General features: G+C 36.2%; 1 protein-coding gene across 1 annotated transcript; it reads left to right on the top strand.

Annotated features, from left to right (window-relative positions):
• The first annotated feature begins 881 nt into the window (after positions 1-881).
• Positions 882-19,116, top strand: HAT1 (histone acetyltransferase 1). The gene is made up of 10 exons (XM_008943798.1): positions 882-951; positions 3,456-3,531; positions 5,309-5,429; positions 10,952-11,131; positions 11,363-11,484; positions 11,989-12,093; positions 12,422-12,528; positions 15,033-15,184; positions 16,369-16,485; positions 18,717-19,116. Exons 1-10 carry the CDS (start codon positions 891-893, stop codon positions 18,882-18,884), a joined length of 1,209 nt encoding a protein of 402 aa, XP_008942046.1. The 5' UTR covers positions 882-890; the 3' UTR covers positions 18,885-19,116.
• Positions 19,117-21,734: the final 2,618 nt, after the last annotated feature.

Genomic DNA, 21,734 nt, shown 5'->3' on the forward strand with positions numbered 1-21,734 from the left:
GGCGGGTGAGGGGCAACCACGGTGAGCTGGAGACACGTCTGGGAACCGGGTATCTGCGTGGGGAGCGCGGCTGGCTTCCTGCCCGCCCCTTGCTGGGGGCATGCTGCTGCTGCGCCCACGGCCCCCCGCGTAGGAGGGGTAAGCCAGAGCGTACCTCCATGGCCAGTCGTTTAGTGGGGGTAGGAAGGGAACTGAAAACCCAAGCTTGTTTTTACTTAAAGTTTACAGTCTGAAGTAAGAGGAAGAATTTTTTGATGAGACTTGTGGCCTGAAGGGGGGATAGATTTCTAAGCACTTGAGAAGTACCATAGCAAGTGAAACATGGCTTCTGTGCTGGATTCTGCTTTGCAAAATAGACCTTGTTTCCTTCTGCATCCGCTCTGGAAGAGAAGTGGTAACTAGGTAATTGTAGGTGGTATGCATGCCGCTGTGGTTCATGAACACTTGTTTATGAAAATTACTTTATGCAAACACTTGAAATGCCCCAAGACATTTTATTTCACATGTTCTTTAAAAGAAGCATCTGTTAGTCTGGATTCTTAATTTTTACTTACCTCTTTCAAATATTTTTATTACTAATAACTTAAAATATTTAAATATTTTGGTTGTAATGCCCTTCATTCTCAGAAACTAGAAAGAGATATACTTGTGGTCTGTTTCCTAACTTTTGCTTCTAGCTCCAGAACATTGTTCGAGATAATTTATTCCCTTTACTTATTGTAGCATTTTGTAGGTTGTTTAACCTACCTTTTCAGTATTTTTGGTGCTCTTGTGTTTTGTGGTTTTTATGCTTTTGAGAACTTCTTTCTAAATGTTTCTTGAGCAGTAATGACACAGACTATACACCTCTTAAATATTTTTTTAAATCTTTTTCTTTAGGACTTACTGCTATGGAGAAGAAGTTGGCTGAATACAAGTGTAATACAAATGAAGCAATTCAGCTGAAACTTGGTAATGTCACCTTTTAAATATTGATACTGGAATGTTTTAGTACCTTCATAGGAAACATCCTTATACTTAAATGCACCTAGTTTTTAATATGTACTTATTAACATAAATATGCAAACACAAGAATAGGCATACACAGTCTAATTTTGTCAAGACTGCTACCATTAAAGTGCAACTATAGAAGTTCAGTCCTGTCTGCATAATAATGTCATCAGCAATTCATGTTAGAGTGCATTGGAATTATATCTTGTCATAATCCCTTGAAGTATTCATGATGTTCTTTTATTTTCCCTTTTCTAATCTTTATGCTGCAGTGCAGTCATAAGCATGTAGGTGGCCATAGCAAGAGAACTCATTTCTTTAAGGCTACAAATGCCTAATTATATATTTTTTTAATGTCTTTCCCTTCCCTCTTTCTTTGAGGGGAAAGGACATACTATAAGGACTGAAATTTGTTGTTGGGTTGGATTTTTTTTGTTTTTCCCCTCCAACATCTGGATCACACAAGACTTTTTTTTTTGTGTGTGTGAAAGCTTTTTAAAATCTGAATAGAAAAAATACCACTCTTTTGAGAACTGTTTATTGCTCCCTATAGTTTTTTCTGGGTGTCCTAGTAAGCAAATTTAGACAGAAGTACTGAATTCTTGGTGGACTTGCTTTTATCTCAAACTTACATAATAACTTAAGAAAAAGGCATGCCTGTCTAATTTTTAATCTTTCCAGCCCTTCAGCAATTTGTTCTCTTAAGCAGTACAAATATCATAATTTATTAAGAAAATAAAAGTAATGAACTTGTTAAGCACTTTTCAGAGCTACTACTAGCAATTTGTTCTGTATCATTTAGTAGCATTTTTAATACACTTCAGCTTGTGAGCTAAAATGTCAGCATAACCAAAATACCTATGGTTTTAAGTCACTGTAATTGTGAAGTATTTATCTTCCTCTTAAACATTATTTCAGATAGTGGTTTTGTGACCAGATCTAATGTTTTATTTTTGTCTCCCACCATTCTAAAATCAAAGGAAATAATGAGAGATGATAGCTGAATTTTTTGGTCTACAAATCTGAGCAGCTACTCTGTTAGGTTTCAGCGAGACTGCTAGAGGGTTTTTTAATTAAGGTACCCGTTGCCTATCCTAGCTAATATTTTTTTAGGTTCACGTTTTTCTTTCACAGATTGTAGATGTTCCACATGCAAATTATATTAAAAGAGGAGATGAGGTGCTGCAAAGTGGTACCATAAAAAAAACCCATGTATTTTCCACATGCATATGAAAGCAGTCATAATCCTGTCATCTTAAGGGTCCTAATTTCTTCTGTTGTGATAGTTTAGAGCTGCTCTTTGGTTTTGTTTCTTTCTTTTTTGCAGTATTTTTTTAAGCACTGATACTTTGCTTCAAAGCTGTTACTCTCTGAATTAAACCTGAGAGGGCAAGAGCAATTGTTCTCCTTTGCTTTTGAGAGGGCCAAAATTTTATCTCATCACTGGAACACTCATTTGCATTTTTCTCATTGAATAATTCCTTTCCAATATTATCAGGAAAAAAAAAATTTCTTCTACTGGAGTGAAGCAGCAGTGATGCTGTAGTTCATATTCCATGTGCTTTAAAAAAAAAAGCTTCAATAGCAGTAGTAGCTCCTACAATAATGCATGCTCACACTCATGCAACGTTAACTAATACAATGTTAAAAATGTAACTTGTCTTGAGCTACTTGTGCCTTGTCAATGTGGCTGAGCTAGCAATTTAATGCCTAGCTTAAGAGTTATGTCCCTTCCAAGTGCAGATAATTTTTTAACCTGCAAATACACAGAAGATGTTTGGGAATCAAACTTTTCAGTCTTCTAAATTTTTTTGCTAGAAAATCCTACTTTAAACTCTAATTTCATCCACTAATCATAAATCATATATATTATGATGGAAGAACTCTTGTCACAATTGCTGTGGAGCAACTGCTGTAAATCCATAACCATGAATAAAATGCCTGTTCAGTAACTTACTGTGTTTGACTAGATGTCATTACAGTGAATACTTCTACATTTACAGAAAAGGTTCTGTGAAAGCCCTCTACAGTAAAGTGTTCTTACCTACATGTAGGAGAATGGCAGAATGAGAGGGCAACTTTGATTACATGATCAATCTGGCTTAACTGTGGGAATATCCAGCTAGGCTGTATCCTTAGTGTTCAAGATGAAGTTAAAGGTTGTAGTATTCAGGAGAGATGCATGAAATATATACATCTACACCTCTGTCAATTTTTCAGCTTTATTCTGCTTAATGATTTGACCTCCTTAGATCAAATATCGTGGGTCTAAATTGCACAAGATGGCTTTATTTCATTTGTACATCAGCCTAACATAGATAGGTTCATAATGACTCTGTAGTGGAAGAATGTTTGAACATCTAGCAATGTACCTGTGGGTAATAAATTGAAGCTAATGCCTTAATCATGCTCTGGTTTGTTTGGTTTTGGTTGTTTGGTTTTTTGTTTTGTTTTGTTTTTTTCAGTTCGCTTTCCTGAGGATTTAGAGGATGACAACACAACATTTAATCCAGAGTATAGCCATCAGGTGTTTGGAGATGAGTAAGTTGAAGTATGAAGAGTCAAATCAATAGGTCCAGAAGGGGAAAGCTGCTTCAAAATTGCTAGAAAACAGGAAATCCTGCTATACCAAGCTATTTTGAATGAAATGGCAATACTTCAGTTTTATGACTATAGTTAAACAGTAGCCTTGGTGCCTAGCTTATAGTTCGAGCCTGTAGTCATTTTATATGCTGTTTTTAAAGGTAAGTTAGCAGATAATGAAATACCTGATTTTGCAGTCATATTTACTTGTTATGGCCTTTTTTCTAAGATTCAGAAAGGATGATCAGTTCTTGCTAATAACTTTCTCAAGTAATGTGTACCCATAAAACCAAGACCTAGCAACAACATATGAATTTATTATTTCATTGGACTTATAGTGAAAGAAAAAAAACCTTGAAGTTGCATATTAACTTAAACTCACATTGTTGGCTGTTCTAGGTCACTGAATGTTAACTGTATTGAATTCAGGCATTTATTTTCTTTAATACATACACTTGTAACTAGTTACATGTGCAGGGGATACAGAAACTTTAGCAAAGTATTGTTTCTTTTTTTATCCATCTTGCCAACTTTCATTAATATTCTAGGGAAGCTAACCACTCTGTCTCTAGTGCTAAAGTGTCATTTAATGTTTTCAGTAGAGTGATATTCAACAGTCTGGCCATAGTTGTGGTGTTGGGTTTTTAAAAAAAAAATAATTAAAAAAAAAAAAAAAAAAAAAAAAAAAAAAAAAACACACACCACAACCATCACCATGAAGGAAAATCCACATGCATGTACCTGTGGACTTCTCAAAGTACTTAAATTTTGTAATTTTTATTTCCTTCAAAAAGCAGTCCAAGTAGCATGAACTACCTATATTTATTGTAATACAATTAGTTACACTTCTGCATATATATTTCAGCTATCATTGACAATAATTATACTTTTAGTAACAAGGGAACTCTCCAACCCATCAGTCTAACCAAGAAGCAAATTCTTGTTCTGGCATTTACACTTCAAATTTTAAATTATAAATGTGCTACCATAAAAGAATCTCAGTTAAAAAAAAAAAAAAAAAAAAAAACTTATGCCTTAAAATAACAAAAAAAATGACCAGTTACTCTGTGAATATTATTCTCCATTTTCTGCAGTTCCTTTTTTTGCCTAAAAACAAATTCTCTATAATTCACAACAGTGTAGTGTTTATGTTCAGGCAATTCATATTTTCAAAGTGTAAAAAAAGCTTTTGTATTCCGTACATTTTTTTTTTTTTTCTCATCTACTTGGTTCTAGTTTGTTTGGATCAGTACACAAGCTATACACTCAAAACCTACATGTTGCTATGACTGGTGATGTGTCTGTTTTATACAGTATAAACTGCAGTAATATATTCCAAAACATGCTAGACTGCAAATTGTTTTAATAAATGTTACTGATCAATTAATATAAATAAACACTAATGAGTTTAAGATAGTTTAAAACATAAATGCAGTGTTAGCCACTTCAAGTATTCTTTCTTGAGCACAGTAAGGGCACAGACACTGCCTTACTGAGTTCAGGAACACATTCTGTTTCTCCATTAAAGGAGAAAAGTAACAAGCAGAAATAGCATAAGGCATTATCTCTGTCTAGGTTAGTGCACATCCAGTTTGATTCTCTTTTCCTTTTAGGAAACCTAGTGTACCTCACTGGGAAAGAGGATGTGAACTTCAAGGAGGGTGAAATGAAAGCTCTGTGATGTGAATGTTTTGCTCTGCATAGAGTTCCTGATTGTTGTTTTCTCCTTCTTCAGTGAAGTTGCTTTTGGATACAAGGGACTGAAGATCCTCTTGTACTATATTGCTGGTAACCTGTCAACTCTCTTCCGGATCGAATATACGTCTAAAGTTAATGAAAAGTTTGACTGTGTGGAGGTAAAGACAGAACCAGACCTGCACTTACAATATTATTTACATTTAGTTGGGAAATGGACAAGAATTTTAGGTTTAGTAATTGCCCACCCAAATATAATACAAATTAAAAACAAAGAAAGCTTCCTTTGTTGCTAAGCTGAAAAGAACTTTGACCTTCATCTATGTTTTTCCATTGTTCCTCCTTTGACTGCAGTACCTTCAAAATTTTGTCAACAGTACAGTTAAACATGATGTGCTAATACCAAAGACAGTTGCACCAAAAAAACACAACAACTTAGTAAGTCTGAATTTTTCATGTTAACTGTCTCCAGGAGGAGGACTAGCATTGGTGTTCTGTAATACTGAAGAGAATTCAGTAAGAAGGAAAAGGAGATTTCTGTAAACACTTTATGAGGTAGGATACTTGGCTGTGTCTCTTTAACAGCAAGAAGTGGAGAACAAGTAACGCAGATGTTGCCTGCAGGATATTCTGTTCGGTGTTGGGATTTGTTTTTTTTCCTCTTTTAGCCTAAAGTATTTTTTAAGCTTATAGAATACCTGTAGAAAAGTGGTTGTGATTGGGTTTTTTTTTGCATCCTTCTGTCTGTATGCTCTCAATATTTTTGAGACAACCCCACAAAAGCTAAGATAACCAGTCTTTCAGCCAGCTGAAGAAAAGTGTGTGGAATTTGGAAATAGGAATAAAATACCTTCTTAACAAAGCTTTTGAACTGTTAAAATCTTGTATAAGTGCTTATACAGTTACTTAGAAAAACTCCATTTTTCAGAGTGGTCTGTAAAGCATTAAGACAATTTAATATCATCTGAGTTTTAGTTAGTTGTAAGTGGGGAAAAAAATGGAGTAGATCTCTTTCCAAAAGCAATATTGATGTTGTTATTAATGAATCTTTGTAATACTCTGTAGTGTAAAGCGCTTATATATTTGCACTGACATCAAATTACTATATCTGGGAAAGGCTTTTTTTTTTTCTTCAAGGAAAAGTAAGCATCTTTATGACTTCAAGCTGTATTTTAAGTTCCTAATTTCAAATTCATTAGTTTATTTAAATATTTTCAGTGAAAGGCCTATTGTAAAAACAAACATTGGAATGACTTTGTTAAATAATTTTAAAGATTTGCCCTTCCTTGTTCTGAAGTTTTATTAGAATATGCTAAGTTCAATAGGCAAAGTACCTGGACATTCTGAAATACTTCTGAGGCTAGGGCAGTATCTCTTAGGAGTGAAAGTTCACGCTCTTGAATCTTAAGAAGCTTTTTAGAAGTAAAGAAAAAAGGAAAGGCTGTTGGCAAAGTAGTAATCATGTTAAAATCAAACAGTCCAAACTTTTACCAATGTAATTTCAAGATCATGTCAAAACAGGAACCCATGCTATAGTATCTTTTTACTTGCAGCGTATTATTTTCTGTACAAATGGCAAAGGCATTTTATTCTTCTGTAGATAAGAGCAAGGTGAATGAAGTCTGTGTTGCCCTAAGCACACTCAAAACTTTTTTAATTGCTCAGAATCCTTGCTTCTTTCATGCTCCATTTCCTATACTGAGTTATTCCTCCAATTGCTTAAGGGATTGAGGTGGGGACAGAAAAGAGGATCTTTCTGAGAGAGTACTCTGGAAAGTACACAGAAGATTTACAGGCTTTGACTAAATCAGAAGAATGTGGTGGCTTTGCCTGTGCTTTCCTTGGTACCACAGGCTGCTCCTGTGTCTGTATCTAAACTGAATCAGGAAAAAAGATCTGGTGGTTATCAGTCTTACTCTGCATTTGTATTTGCCACTAGTTTAATCACCTTAAGATGTCAAGGCATTTGCAGAGATTGAAATAAGCTGTCATTACAACAGGATGTTAATTTAAATGCATATTAACATTTACTTTTCTAAGTTAACTGTTTGGTTGCTGATCTCAACTGACTTCAGATGCTTATACTCAGAAACTGATTGTCTGCCCCACATGACGGGTAATCTTTGTGCTGTAAATAGACAGTGTTTAAGAAAGGACAGCAGTTCCTGCCTTTAACATAAGTGGTTACAAGTAAGAAGCTGGTTTTAATGCTTTGCAGAGTTGTTCACAGCTTAGGATTTTGTATCTAAATACCCGCACATGCCCATTCAACAGCAGGTGGTTTTGTTCTGTGATACTAAGTTTGATTCTGTTACTGCTGAAGTGAGCTCCTACAATCTCTGCTATGGACTCACAGAAATATTCAACCCAATACTTCTATATTTTTTTTTTTCTCCAAGATCTTGTCAAACATTATGTAAAAGATCCTGAAATGTCAAGAGCCAGAACTCCAGTCAAGTTGGTATGCATCTTGGTGTCATCTCGCTAAAGATTAATCTAAACCATGTTGGTCAGCAAACCATGGTTTGCTCACCAGCTGTGTTGGTCAGCAAAGTACAATCATATTTTGATCAGTTAAAAAAGTTAAAGTATCATTTTAATATTAGACATCCTTTATTTTTTTAATAATAGTACTGATCCCTCCATTGCTCCCCACTGGAATTGATACATATTATTGTAAGAGAAATTCAGCTTTCATATATGTTTCTAAAACAATTAAGTCATTTTGAAATAGCATCTATGTGGTATACAAATGTCATAACCGCCTGTTAGTACAAGAATAATCTGTTACAGTTATCCTGAGTCAAATGTAATGGACAGAGACACTGCCCACTTAAGTAGTCATACTACAAATCAAGTTCTGTTACAAGCCTGTACCAAATTCATTGCCTCATGTCATCACCGTACAGTTCTGAAGGTAATACATTACAGGCAGTATCTCTATGAACCATAAGCTCAACAGCTCTTGGCTGGCTTCAGTAAGGTCTTTGCCTTTGTTGTAGGTGGCTTTGCCCAAGTTTAACTGCTGTAGTAGGCAACTGGATTATTTTTCTGAACAGAAACTTGGGTGTCTTTCTGTGCATCCATGTCAGTTGGTAAGATATGAGTGCCTTGCTTTGATAATAGAAATTAACCTCTCACAAATGTCAAAATACACAAGAGAAAGGCAGTAAACAAATTTTGGTAACTCCCTGGATTATGAGCACCTCAGGGAGAAGTGTTTGGAAAGTGTCTACTAAGTAGCAGATGTTTCCATTAAAAATTACAGGTGTTAATGAAACAGGTTATTTGTATGCTGCTATTTCAAGATTCCAGTATTCCAGGACTTAGTAAAAATTGAATCACTCAATCTTATGCCACCACTCAAACTGAGGATTCTGGGGTTTCTTCTGTAAGAAACAGATCTGGTTAACCCTAAAAGTAACTGAAGAATATAGTTTCTCAAATTGTCAGACCCCATCTCAAAGGGAGAGAAATTTTAGGAGGCAGTAGGTAAGAAAATGTTGTAGTCATATAGAACTAAGAAGGGTTACCCAATGCTTTATCTGATAAGCCTCTGATTGAATTCTCTGTATTTTTGAAAAATAGATTTTTTTTTTTTTTTTTTCTGTGGTGGCAACCAGTGATGGATGCATTATCTTACATGGTTTCAGTAAGTGATAGTTTATCTCCCTTCTTGCCACTAATCAAGAAACTTAGTAATGTGAGGGGATCAAAATTACTTAACCACTATTTTAACTATGACTTCATACTGCATATGCACCTTTTTTAAGTATCTTTCACATAGTCTGAGTTGTTGAACTGATGCTGTAAGTATTGTTTTAATTCTAGGTTATTTTTACATGCCTTTTTCAGATACATAAAATGAAAGTCACTACAAATTCTTAGTTGTAGCTTTCTACAGCTTTTTCAGCAGTGCAGACTTAAGATCTGTGTAAACAATGCACTTGCACAGTTAAAAAACATTTCCAAATTGTGTTCCAAACATACTTTATTTAACTTACTGATTTTGGAGAAAGTGGCTGATTTTGTGTAATGTGGTTAAATCACTAAGTATAGAGAAAATGTTTAATTTTACTTTAAGAAGAATAGCAAAGTTTCCAATAAATGTATCTCCTTCGTTTTGAGAATGAAATGGGTGTAAAGGTTGTACACACTTTAACTGGGTTCTTGCACCAAGTATTGTAGAGCTATATTTTAACTGCTTAATAGCTCTTTCTACAAATATAAATGTTGGTAGTACCAAACCATTAAGAATAAAACTTGTTTGTGCTGAACTACATCCATCTTCCTCTACACTAAAAATGTAACTGAAAGATAAAAGTGCTATTCATTTGCAGGTGCATTGCTTCTACTTAAGGGACTGTGGTTGAAAGGACAGGAATTAGTAGCATGTTGTATTAGCCTTTTGTAGTGTATTTTGTTCTAAGCATCTTAATTTCCCTGTTTTGAATGCTAAGTAGCAAGGGTCTTGGTTTTGAATTAATACCCATCATGCATGTAAACGGTGTGAAAGCGCTGCTTAGTAAGTTAACACAAAGTGTTCTTGTGTCAGTCCTTGTGGAAATAGATACAATACAAACATTACAGCTGAACTCACGGCAAACTCCATTAAGTAAAAACCTGGATTCATTGTCCAGAGAAAAGTTTGAATTGAATGTAAGCTCATTTTGTTGAATGTAATGTCAGGCTTTTAGGGGTTGTATTGAGGAGTATGGTTTTGTTAAGTTGAGACCAATTCATTAAGTTTTATTGCCTGGTGAGAAGTACTAATGTGTTATTGTGAAAATTCATCAAATATTCATGGTTAAAAAGAAGTAGTAAATGTATTCAATCAAGTGGTCTTTTTGGGGTCTGAAAAGGATTATGAAGTCTGCTCAGCTGATAGTCTCTAACTTTTGCTTTGGTTATCTGAAAGAGCAATTTTGATGTCTGAATTTCATTTTGGTGTCAGAATATTTCATCTTCTGCAGTGTGTCAGACTACAGGTCAGGTTTGCTGACACTATTCTTAAACTGTATTTTTATTTTTTGAAAACAAAGATGGATGTAAAATGTTCTCTGATTGGCGTGCAGGATGTTTTCTTCTGAGTTTGTAATGTGTTTTGCAGCTGATCCTATAGGCAGGTATTTCAAGAAGGGGACATAAGAATGCAAGAGTGTGGTACCTGTCCCTTTCTTGTAGCTCCCCAGAGCTACCATTTTTGGTCTTTGTCCTTTTTTCTCCACTTTGTTCTTTGCCACCTAATACCTCTCATAAGCTGCTTGTTTGGGAACTAGAGTTCCACAACGCTATGCAGCATAGTCCGGAGAATTGCTGACTGGATAGTCTTAGTTTCTGAATATGCTGCACTTTCAGAATACTGTTGATACTCATAGAGATTGTTACATTTGTTCAAGTAAAGTCTAAACATAGAAGTGTTCACGAACTTACGCTGTAACTGCAAGTGTTTTGATGCTTACAGTGGCTGGATTGTGACCTTTCTAGGTCTCGCTGGTTCAGCTCCTTTACTTGCTGGAAGGTCAGTGCTGACCAACAGCAATGCTTACTTTTTCTTTTTATTTTATTTTTTAATTACTGTTAGGCCATAGCATCTCTTATGTTCATTTCTTACAGCACAATAGTGCTATCAGTGCTGTCTTTCTAATCTTCTGCTGATCCTGCCACCTTTTGTAATCTCCAGGCAGATGATGTTGAAAGTAAAATTAGAGAAATCATTCCTCCTGGTTTTTGCACAAACATGGATGACTTCGTGTCTCTGCTGGAGAAAGAGGTCAACTTCAAGCCCTTTGGGATGCTGCTACACACTTATTCTGTCCATAATGAAGAAGCTGGTGAAGATATAACTTATCAGATATACAAGGTATGGAAAACTAGTTAAGCTTCTCCTTTTGAGCATCCAAATTAAGTTTTTTTTTTTTGCAGTGGTGCACTTTCTGTAATGTTTCAACTATAATATATAAATACTATTTTACCAGTTTATTGATAATTATAAGCATGCTTTTTTATATTGGAGAATTTAATTAGGTTTTGCGTACTTTTTTTCTTACATCTATGATAGGTTTCACCTGACTTCCCCTGGCTTTTTCCCTAGGCTGACATGACATGTCCAGGCTTTCAAGAATATCATGAAAGGCTTCAGACGTTCTTGATGTGGTTTATTGAAACTGCTAGCTTTATTGATGTAGATGATGAAAGATGGAACTACTTTCTAGTGTAAGTACAGTTCTAAAGCAACAGTGGACCTTATTACCTCCACAAAGCCTGCATTTTAATTGTGGCTGGCTGGCCAATTATTGGAGCAGTATAATGATATTTTTCCCAGGAAAGAAAAACCATTGTTTATGAGGCTTGAGTTTTCCTCCATTATGCTTTGGGAAAGCTTGAGAATAGAGCTGAATTAAACGCTGTTGTCCGTTAGAGTCCTGAATGTAGGCTTAAACAGTAAAATGAGCTTTGCCTGTGTTTTCTTTTACTTGCCACCTATTCATCTTTATAATAGGCAAGTGCACTGAAGTGCTGTAAAGAGGCCTGATTTATCCAAGTTGCTGCACACCAATTAAGTGAATTGTACATTCAGAACATAGCAGGTGTACCCATTGGGCCCTCACAGTGTAGCTTGCTGACACTGAAAATTCAGTTGGAAAAAGGAAAAGAAAATGGACACTGCATGGGAGCGCGACTGTAATTGACCTGCTTGGCTTTCTGTTTTATCTGCAGATTTGAGAAGTATAATAAGGATGGAGCTACGCTCTTTGCGACCGTAGGCTACATGACAGTCTATAATTACTATGTGTACCCAGACAAAACCCGGCCACGTGTAAGGTAATTGGCGGCATAACTCGTGCCTTGCCTTTTATTTCAGAAGAGGGAACTGCTGAAGTTCCCAATACTTGTTTATAATGGTGTTGATTTGTTTAAAAAAATCCCCATTGTTAGCTGGCTATGCACTGATTTATTTCATTGTTCCCTTTCTGAAGCAGAGGAAATCCCAAACAAATTTTGGATATTTAGCAATTTTAAGACTCCACTAAAAATTGCATTTTAACATGAAGATTGATACAGATACTTTAAATACCATTTTGGTTTTAAGCCTTTGCATTAAAATGTTTATGAATGCATGTATTTGAACTGAAAATACTTTCCTTTGTAGCCAGATGCTGATCTTGCCACCATTCCAAGGAGAAGGCCATGGTGCTCAGCTGCTTGAAACAGTGCATAGATACTATATGTCTTCTCCTGCAGTACTTGATATAACAGGTTTGTGCTAAATTTAACTTTAGTTCACCAGTTTAACAAGCAACTTATATCATTCAAAGGTTGTTAGCCTGCAAACTAACTTTAATGTTCATTTGTCAGAATTAAATTGCCTTTTGAAGATTTAGCTTCAGCTCAGTTCAGGATTAATAGTACCCGGGTTTAAAGAAGAACTTCATGTAATGTAGCTCCTTAAATCCTTTAGAGAACAGCACACCAGGAAAATTCAATCCCTAGCATGATCGGATTACCAGCTAATGAGCCACTTTATTGTGAGATACACAGCTGAGTTTGCCAAGAGATCAAGCTTTGTCAAACACCGTGTTCAACTAGCTTCTGTTTGCCAAAACTAAAAACTGGGACATTTGGGGGGAACCAAATTAAAATAGTGTATTAATATCAGTGTGCAAGCCAAAATTTACAGGCAGCAAAAATATGTAGAGAATTTGTGCTCCAGGAGTGTGCATTGCTTGCTGAAGGCACCTGTGATATTGGAGGTATGTGCACAAATACCTGAAAGAAAAAAAAAATTAAATGGCAGAAGGGAAAAAGGGTGTATGTGTATAAAAACACAAAATAAATAGCTACAACCATGACGTGTCTCTTCTGTGTCTTCAAGTCCAATATGGCAGGAAATGCAGTTCAAAAACATGACTTCAGCATCCACTTCTAGGTGCTGTCTCAGTCTTCATCTTAGTTAAAATAACTTCTCTATTCTAATTAAAATACAATAAGACATGTAATTTCATAATGCATTCCACCAACAAAGTAATCCACCTCATAATTTTAATCTAGCTCATGGGAACATAAGGAAGTATAACTTTGATGCAGCAGGAAATCATGTGCATCATGCATTTAGTTTTTTCCTTTTAACAGTACAAAGCTTTACATAGCTTTCCTAGCTGAGGATAAAGTCTTAACATGGTGAAGCATAAATCATATGCTGTGTTTGTGGTTCAGTGCCTTAAGCATAGGTTTGTAGCAAACAGCACTAAAATAGATTTTAATTTCCTCGTGGAATAAAGCAGGAGAAAGCTTGCACTTAGGTTATGGAAATTAAGGCTTTTACAAAATTATTTATCGTCCTTTTTGAGGAGAAAATCAGACTGGACAATCTTGATATGGCCAAGACAGTTATGTAACACCTAAAACTGTAAAGTAAAGCCTTTACCCTTTCTGGAAAGAGGAAAGTAAGATCTTCTTAACCTCTTTGAAGAGCTAATGCTTTTGGGAAAAAAAAATGATGGAGTTTCACATTTACAACGAATATTTTGTTCTGCTTATAACTTGTCATCCAAGTTGACCCAAGTTAAATGTATACTGATGGTACTCACTGTACAGAAACTGTTTCATTTTTAATTAATCTGAGTGAAAAGGAATGGAATCAATCAACTTTGGTACAGCTTCTCTGATTTTTTTTTTTTTTTTTTCCATAATAAGTGCTTCAAGACTTGCTATACAAGATTAGGCCACTCATGCACAAAACATTAACTGATAAAATCATCATAAGCATTTCCCAACCTGAAAAGTAAATAGCCAGTTGTGCAACACTGCATATACACAGTAAAAACTTCTATCCTTGTCCTTCTTTTTGATAAATTACTAGCTTTTGATCATCCTTAAACTGCAGATTTTTAACTATTTGCAGTTGTCCTCAAAACCAAAGAAAAACAGAGCTGGGCTATAAGCTCTTTAGCAATAAATTATACAGTGCTAGTCAATGGACCCTGCTACTTATTTTTAGTAAGCCTGTCTAAAAAGTAAGCAATGAAGGGAGAAATTATATTCACAACATTGTAAGCATTTTCATTCTACATAGCTGGAAAGTGGGAACAAAGTTGCATACAGGACCATGCTGATACTCACCAAAGCTAGTTCTCAACTTTGTTTTTTCTAAAGCAACAGTTTTGATAGTTATGCTGCCATTTTTAGGCAAAATGGAAATAACTTGAAATTGTAATCAGCTTTTGCTTAGGTCCTTCCAGCCTCTTAATTTTGGAGAAGCTTGTCCTTTGGGTCCTTCTTCCTTCCTAATAAACTGTATCTTGTGGTCAGTACATGTCTTTGGCTAGTGTTGTTGTATATGGTAGGATAGTTTCACCAGTCTTTTCCACGTAATTAGTGTTCTAGTAGTTCTGCCTCTCTGTCAAGTGTAGAATAGATGGAACATAAAAGAAAAAGGGATTATACATAGAGTAAGTTTCTTTTTTTTCCCAAGGAGTTAAATTGGATTAAACATTTACACTGTCAATCTTAGAAATGCATATATAATACTGTACACTACTGCATACACAAAATATTAGAAGCTTTTCCTTCTTCAGGCTTTTTGTCTGCTATCAAATATCTAAAACTTTGGCAGCAGTGCTTACAATTAAGCACAGTTGTTTATATACTGATGAATATTGTATCTGATTTTGTTTTCCATAGTTCTTCATAATTACATACCAAAGGTAAGGAAACAAATAGTGCTGATATTAACAACTTGCCTTTTTTTTTATTCTTCCTAGCTGAAGATCCATCTGAAAACTATGTGAAGCTAAGAGACTTTGTTCTTGTTAAGCTCTGTCAAGATTTGCTTTGCTTTTCACCTGGAAAGTTAATGCAAGGTTTCAGTCAAGAAATGGTGATGGAAGCTCAAGAAAAACTGAAGATAAATAAGGTGTTAAATCAGAATGGTTGTAATTGGACATACTGTTACCCAACTAGTAGAATAATAGTTTAAACATAAAGGTGCAGACTTGGAATTTATACACTATCTTATTTTTGAGGATATATCTGGAAGGGAGGCACCTAGCCCATAGTTTTAGAAAGGCAGTTCTAAACACTTGGAGAACTAAACAGTTAAACTGAACAATTAAATTTGCTGGTAATATCTTCAGTAAGTGATTAAACTCATTAGTGAGTATGGTAGTGAAAAGGCGGAGTTGCTTATTTAAAAATGTATTAAAGTGTGGTTTAATGAAAACTTTTGAGGGGTAGGGGATGTTAAGTCATACTTAAACATGTTCATGAAAAGGTACAACTTGTATAAGCAGACTACCAATGCAGCCCTCTAAGCCTGTATCTTAAATCTGGAAGGATAAGTAAGTTTGGTTTGTGGTTTGTTTTTTTGGTTTTTCTGTGGTTTTTTTTTTTAACAGTGTCTAAACATGTGCTAGTATAGCAAACAAACCATCTTATTTTTGTTGTTGCTCAGCAAAAGAATACTTGGTCTTAAATTGTTTTCATACAGATGCAACAGTTAATAGTAATACAGTAGCAACACGATTTATTTTTTCATTTCCAGATGTGATGCTTGCTGATCCTGATTCCAAAAGAACTTCAGTTTTTCCATTTAGTAATCCTTTCATTTTCTTCCCTATTAAGCAGAAAACTCTAAATATTGTTTCAGTCTCATATTTAGAACTTACAGGGGGCATTTTGAAGGACAGTAGGTATATGGAGATTATTAAAACTAGCAAAGTAGCTACTGTTTAGTAAAATATTGCTCCATGTCACTAGTTCCAGTCCTTCAGTTCTTTGAAGTACTTCTAGACTTTGGCTCCTGGATTTTCTATTGCTCATTCACAGCAGGTCCTTGAAACAGCTCTACAGCTGGTGCAACACTGTGAGAGATCAGACACTGGCTGAGTGGAAGAAAAGTTTTGAGGAAAACCAGGGATGTTTATTCATCTAACTCACTAGATAGGAGGATGGGTTTGACAGAGGCTTTGTCCATGCCTCTGACTATCTTTGATTAAGCTGAGGAACTACTCTAATATTTCAGTATTTCTCCACTTTGAGTTCTATTGAGTGATGTCTTTATTCAGATGTGGTTTTTTTATTATCCTTTCTGTTTATTAGCAACACACAAGACGAGTTTATGAAATTCTCCGATTGCGTGCGACAGATATGGGTGATGCAGAACAGTCCAGAAGCTATCGGTTGGATGTTAAAAGAAGACTGATTGGCCCCTATAAGGTCTATATGACTTAAGTGTCTTATTTCAAGGCTAATTATACCTGATTTTACTTTCATTTCCATAAGTGTAGTTGATACCAATTATGTTGTAAATCAACACCGCATAACTAATAGTAGTTCAACTGACACGCATACAGACGCAGAGAACATTCACACATAGCACTGCTGAAGATCCTGTGTTTTGCTCCTGATTGTTCCCTGCCCAATTCCAGAAGGAAGTTACTATAAGCTTATGTTATCTAGCTACAAGTGGCATTGTGCCCAGGTAAGCTTAAGGGGGAAAAAGTCAATTGCTTGAGAAAGTTAAAAATATCTTAACCAGACAAGTCAAAAACTGGCAGAGAGGTAAATGCTGTAATAATACGTTTACACTGCAGACTAAGAATGATTTAGAGTCATGGTCTACTTGTTAGCTAGGTCTTAACACAGCTTCCTAGAAGTAATTGAGCCATGTTAACACAGAACTTTGTGCAGATGGAATATAAATAGCAAAATTTTGATTGTTCTGATGTTGGATTTAGGGGAGCTGTTAGCAGACATGAGAACCTGGCACTGTATTAAATACATGCCTGATCTGGAGATAACACTGTGTCATACTGAGTGGCAGGACCTTAATCAAAACACTTTCTGTTCTTTCATGTGTGTCTTGTCTCATTTTCTAAATCTCACTCAGTGTTCACTACAAACAAGGCCATGATTTTTTGGTACAGGACTTACATAGTTTCAATTCATTCAGTATTGAAGCCCTGTGGGGAAAATCCAAGAGTCCATAAGCAGCTTCAGTTATAGTGCTTCTAGTGGTTCTTTTTCCACTTCAGTCTTTGCATGCAGTAAGTGCATTAATAGTGAGTGGATTTTATATTGCTGGATATGCAATATTGCTACTTCAGAATACTGCATTTTTAATTTTATTTATTTCAATGAGGATTCAAAAGAATCCTTAAAAGAGCCAACACCTTTTCAATTATTTTAAGTTTCAGTTTTTGAAACACAGCTATCTTGATTATGGTAGTTCTACCTAGTAATCAGTTTACTCATGCAGTTTTTCTACTGCCAGAAGCTTGCTCAGAATGTACTCATCTGTATCTTCGTTTGGGCAACTCACCACACTTTTGAGTATTGTACCCATTTTGACTAGATAGAGCTAACATGAATCTAAAATATGAACAGCAATGCTGCTTGTAACATGCTTTCTACAAGGAAATGTTTCTTGATTATTGGCCAGAAATGTGCCTGGTGGTTGCATCAAGATTCCAATCCAATACAGAACCTCCTTTTCTAGACTGAACTTTGCCCATCTATGGGGTCTGTGGGGGATTATAAAAGTTCTTTTCTGCTCTTACTCATTTACATTTTACTGTGGTCTCCACTCCTTCCTCCTGACCCTCAGCATGAATCATAGGGAGGAAAAGAAAAATTTCCATTTTTACTAATGGTAAAGGTGAATAGTTTCAGAGAAATTTGTTTTAATAAATTATTCCACAGACGACATAGAGATTTACTGATAAGATACCAGGCATACATAATGCTTTTTTTTTTTTTTAATTAAATGTTGTGTGATATTCTGCTTTTACAAAGCAAGGGAAGACTGAAGAATGGAAACTGAGGAACTAAGCAGTTCAGGAACAGATCAGCTATATAAAAGTATATCTGTGGAAAGGAAACAAGTATTTTGAAGTGTGTTTAAGAAGCAGGTGAAAGTATCACACATGATACAGCAAGTGGAACTCCTCATCTTTCTATACAAAAAATGTTCATGCTTGTGAATAATCTTACTGCTTTTCAATGCTGTCACTAGTAATCTCTGGTAACTTTGGAATACTTTGTAACAATTCATGAGACGTTTTCTGTGTACAGGAGGCTTAAAATTTTGATAGTTATAGGGCAAAGACACATAATGGGACACCAGTTTGATTAGTGTCAGCACAGAACTAAATACCCTGGTCAATTTTCTAGTTAGCTTTTCATGCTATACATCTTCAGTCATAGAAGTACTGTTAGACCTAATCTGTTTCATTACGGAAAAACTTTTTCCTTCATTTCAGTGTTTCATTGGTAATACAGAAACTAGGGGGCTTTAATGGAAAAGATGTTCTAATCAAACACTGTTACTGTTTTTCATAGGATTAGAGACATTTTAACTAGATACTGAAGTTGAATTAATCTAGTGACATACCATATTCTTTATGATTATCGGTTGTATTCAAACTGCTCTTTGTTTGATTGCTTAGAAAAAGCAGAGAGAACTTGCCAAGATGAGAAGGTGTCTAAGACCAGAGGAGCTGACGAATCAGCTGAACCAAATAGACCTAAACATGCAGCATGAACAGTTAGAAGAGAGCTTCCAACAACTTGTTTCAGAATACCGAAGAGTCCTAGAGCGGCTTGCACAAGCATGAGGATCCTGTCTGTACAGGAAACTTGCCGATTTCTATCCAGTGTTGTAAAGCACATCCTTACTTGCCACTTAGCTACAAAAAAATCTTGTGACTTTTTAATCACATTAAAAGTGATGTGTTTCTGTGCATTTTGAATATTTTCTATTTTTGTGTTGTAGATTTTTAAAATGTTGTACTTCACCTTTGGGAGCACTTATTGCTGAAATAAACAGTGTAGATTCTCAGATACAATATCACTTGAACTGTGTGACTTTTTTTACTCTTCTGTTCTGACTCGAGGCTTAATAGATAACTGAATAGCAAGTTAATACATAAATCTAAGCAATAAGAATATTGCATCTCTCTTACAGGTCTAACTTGACCCTTCTCAGGCTGTTCTACTTGGATCCTATTGTACTGTGCAGGGCCTGTGTACTCCTGGATTTGATGTCATATGAGCAGGTTCTAAGACTGGTGGCTGGCCTACTTCCCAAGTATAAGCTCTTTACTCTTTTTTCCTAAGAGTGTATCCTGCTCCTGTAAGCTATCGGACCCATTCTGCCTAAGCATCCAAAGGGCCTTGAGCATATTCTTTTTCAAATCCTCATGTCTTCAGGTTTGTGATTTCACAAAAATATCTCACAATTGGAGAAACAGACAAGACTTTGTAAGAACTCCAAAAGCATTTCTACTAGTGTAAGAAACATACAAATCTGTAGGAAGCAAGTGCCTTTTATAATTTCCTTCACTCTCTTCTGCTATCCATTACTTCTTAAACTTGAGGTTAGTTCTTAAATATCCCATCTGTCTTCCCTCAAAGTAATGTTACGCTCTTATCTTGTAGTTCAGACTTTAGAACTGATTTGTCTTGGCCTGTGTAAGGGACCGTTGGTGTATTGCCTCAAACATCGCTGCTTCTATTTCTTGTAAAAGTATCTGATCTACATTTCCTGTAAAAGAGACTGTAGAAGTTATTTCAACACAGTCCACCACAGAAGAGACATTGGCAAGTACTGCAAAGTGAAGGAAACCTGGTTAAACAGTGCCTGGCCCCCTGCCCCTGCCTCACCCCCAAATAGTCAGACTGTGCATGAGCCTGGGCCCGGGGTACACCCACCTAAGAGCACTGAGGGACTCCCCTGTGATGGTACCAGGCATGCGTAACAGCCACTGGAGTGACGTAACACAGGGGCAAGGCAATGTAAATTAATTCTAAAAACTGATGGACTATTTCCAAGAAAAGGAGGGGACTCAGACAATAAATAATGTTCAACACTGATAGTTTGAAGCTTCACCACCGTGGATCTATCTGACGGGACGCTGTTGGAGATTGTAGGTGGTTCTTGTTGGAAGCTTCCCCACCCTGAATCTGTCCAACAGAACACCACTGGAGTGTGTGGGTGGTCATTTTGGAAGCTTCCCCACCGTGAATCCGTCCAATGGGATGCCATTGGAGTGTGTGGGTGATCATGTTGGAAGCTTCCCCACAGTGAATCCGGCCAACAGGATGCCATTGGATTGTGTGGGTGGTATGCCAGTCTATCCTTCTTCTCTCTTCTAACTTGCTTCCTTTCTCCTTTTCCCTTTTCTATCGCTAAGTTGTGAGAGCTCCAATGAATTGCTGTTTGGCTGCCAAGTGACATCTGACCTCGTTTTTGTCTTAATTTCACCCTACAGTAAATATTAGGGTCCTTGGTCATACTGGGAACCGAATAGGACTGTAACAGCCTGTAATCAAGGGGAATTAATCTGAACACAAATAATTGACATTTATTAACTGTGTTCCATGTCCTAATAGGATTCAGGCCCAGGAATTTGTAGACTGTCGACAGTTCTCTGCTACCATCTGATATGGTGTGGATAAAAGATGTAATGTTTTCCAACTGTTTAAACCTCTTGTGGATTTTTTCTGTTGTATTTTCTATTAAATTCTTTTTAGACAATAATTCTGGCTAGGATATCTTGTCTGTATGATGTCATGCATCTACTATAGTATCCAAATCTGTTGCACATAGTAATTTTTAAAAGATCCTTCCTGATTGTTGTAGTAAGCCTGGAGGTAAGTTGTGACATCTGGGGTGTTGAGGTGGGGTGTTTTATTTAGTTGGTTTTAGTTTATTGAACATGTTCAAGTGTTAGTGATAAGCCAGAGGAGAGAAAAGTGAAAAACTGCACTTGAATTTGGGTTGTGAAGAAGTCCAGATACTTAGAAGTCCAGGATACTGCTTGAGCTTCTGGAGAAGTCTACACTAACACCACCTGAGCTTTTGCATTACTAAAGCCACTCACAAAGAAGTTTAAGCCTTTAAAGAAACTGTAGAACTGACAAGAAAGAACACTGCCTGTTTGCCCATTTACAAAGGTTGAACATCATTTCTCTCTTCACAAGTTATTTTTTCTTGGTGTAGGGGGGAGCTGTAAAAAGAACACAGAATCACACAGAATCATAGGATGTTAAGGGTTGGAAGGGACCTTGAAAGATGACACAGTTGATGACAAAGTCCAAGTCACATACACCATGCAGCTACATGCCTGGAAGTGTAAAACTCATGATGAGGTGGCAAGCACTGGGCGAATGTGGCAACCATCACAGGTATCAGATATCTCGTGTTACCTGGATGCCTGTAGAAGTGCAAAAAGGGGCGGAGGCCTCGTGGTCCCAGTCTTCCGATGGCTTGGCCCTAAACAAAAGGAGGCGCTACCCTTGCAGGTGTAAATCAACGGACTTTGCGGCATTAACATAAGTGATAAGATTGTCTACAGTCACCCTCACCGGCATGTATACCCTGGTGATATAATGTATGAATTTGGGTATAAATATCGCCCCAATGTCGGCCCCAAAATCAGGACAGGATTGACTCGGAACCATAC

The sequence above is a fragment of the Merops nubicus genome, unplaced genomic scaffold (assembly GCF_000691845.1).
Source record: "Merops nubicus isolate BGI_N331 unplaced genomic scaffold, ASM69184v1 scaffold7047, whole genome shotgun sequence".
Classification (NCBI taxonomy): Eukaryota; Metazoa; Chordata; class Aves; order Coraciiformes; family Meropidae; genus Merops; species Merops nubicus.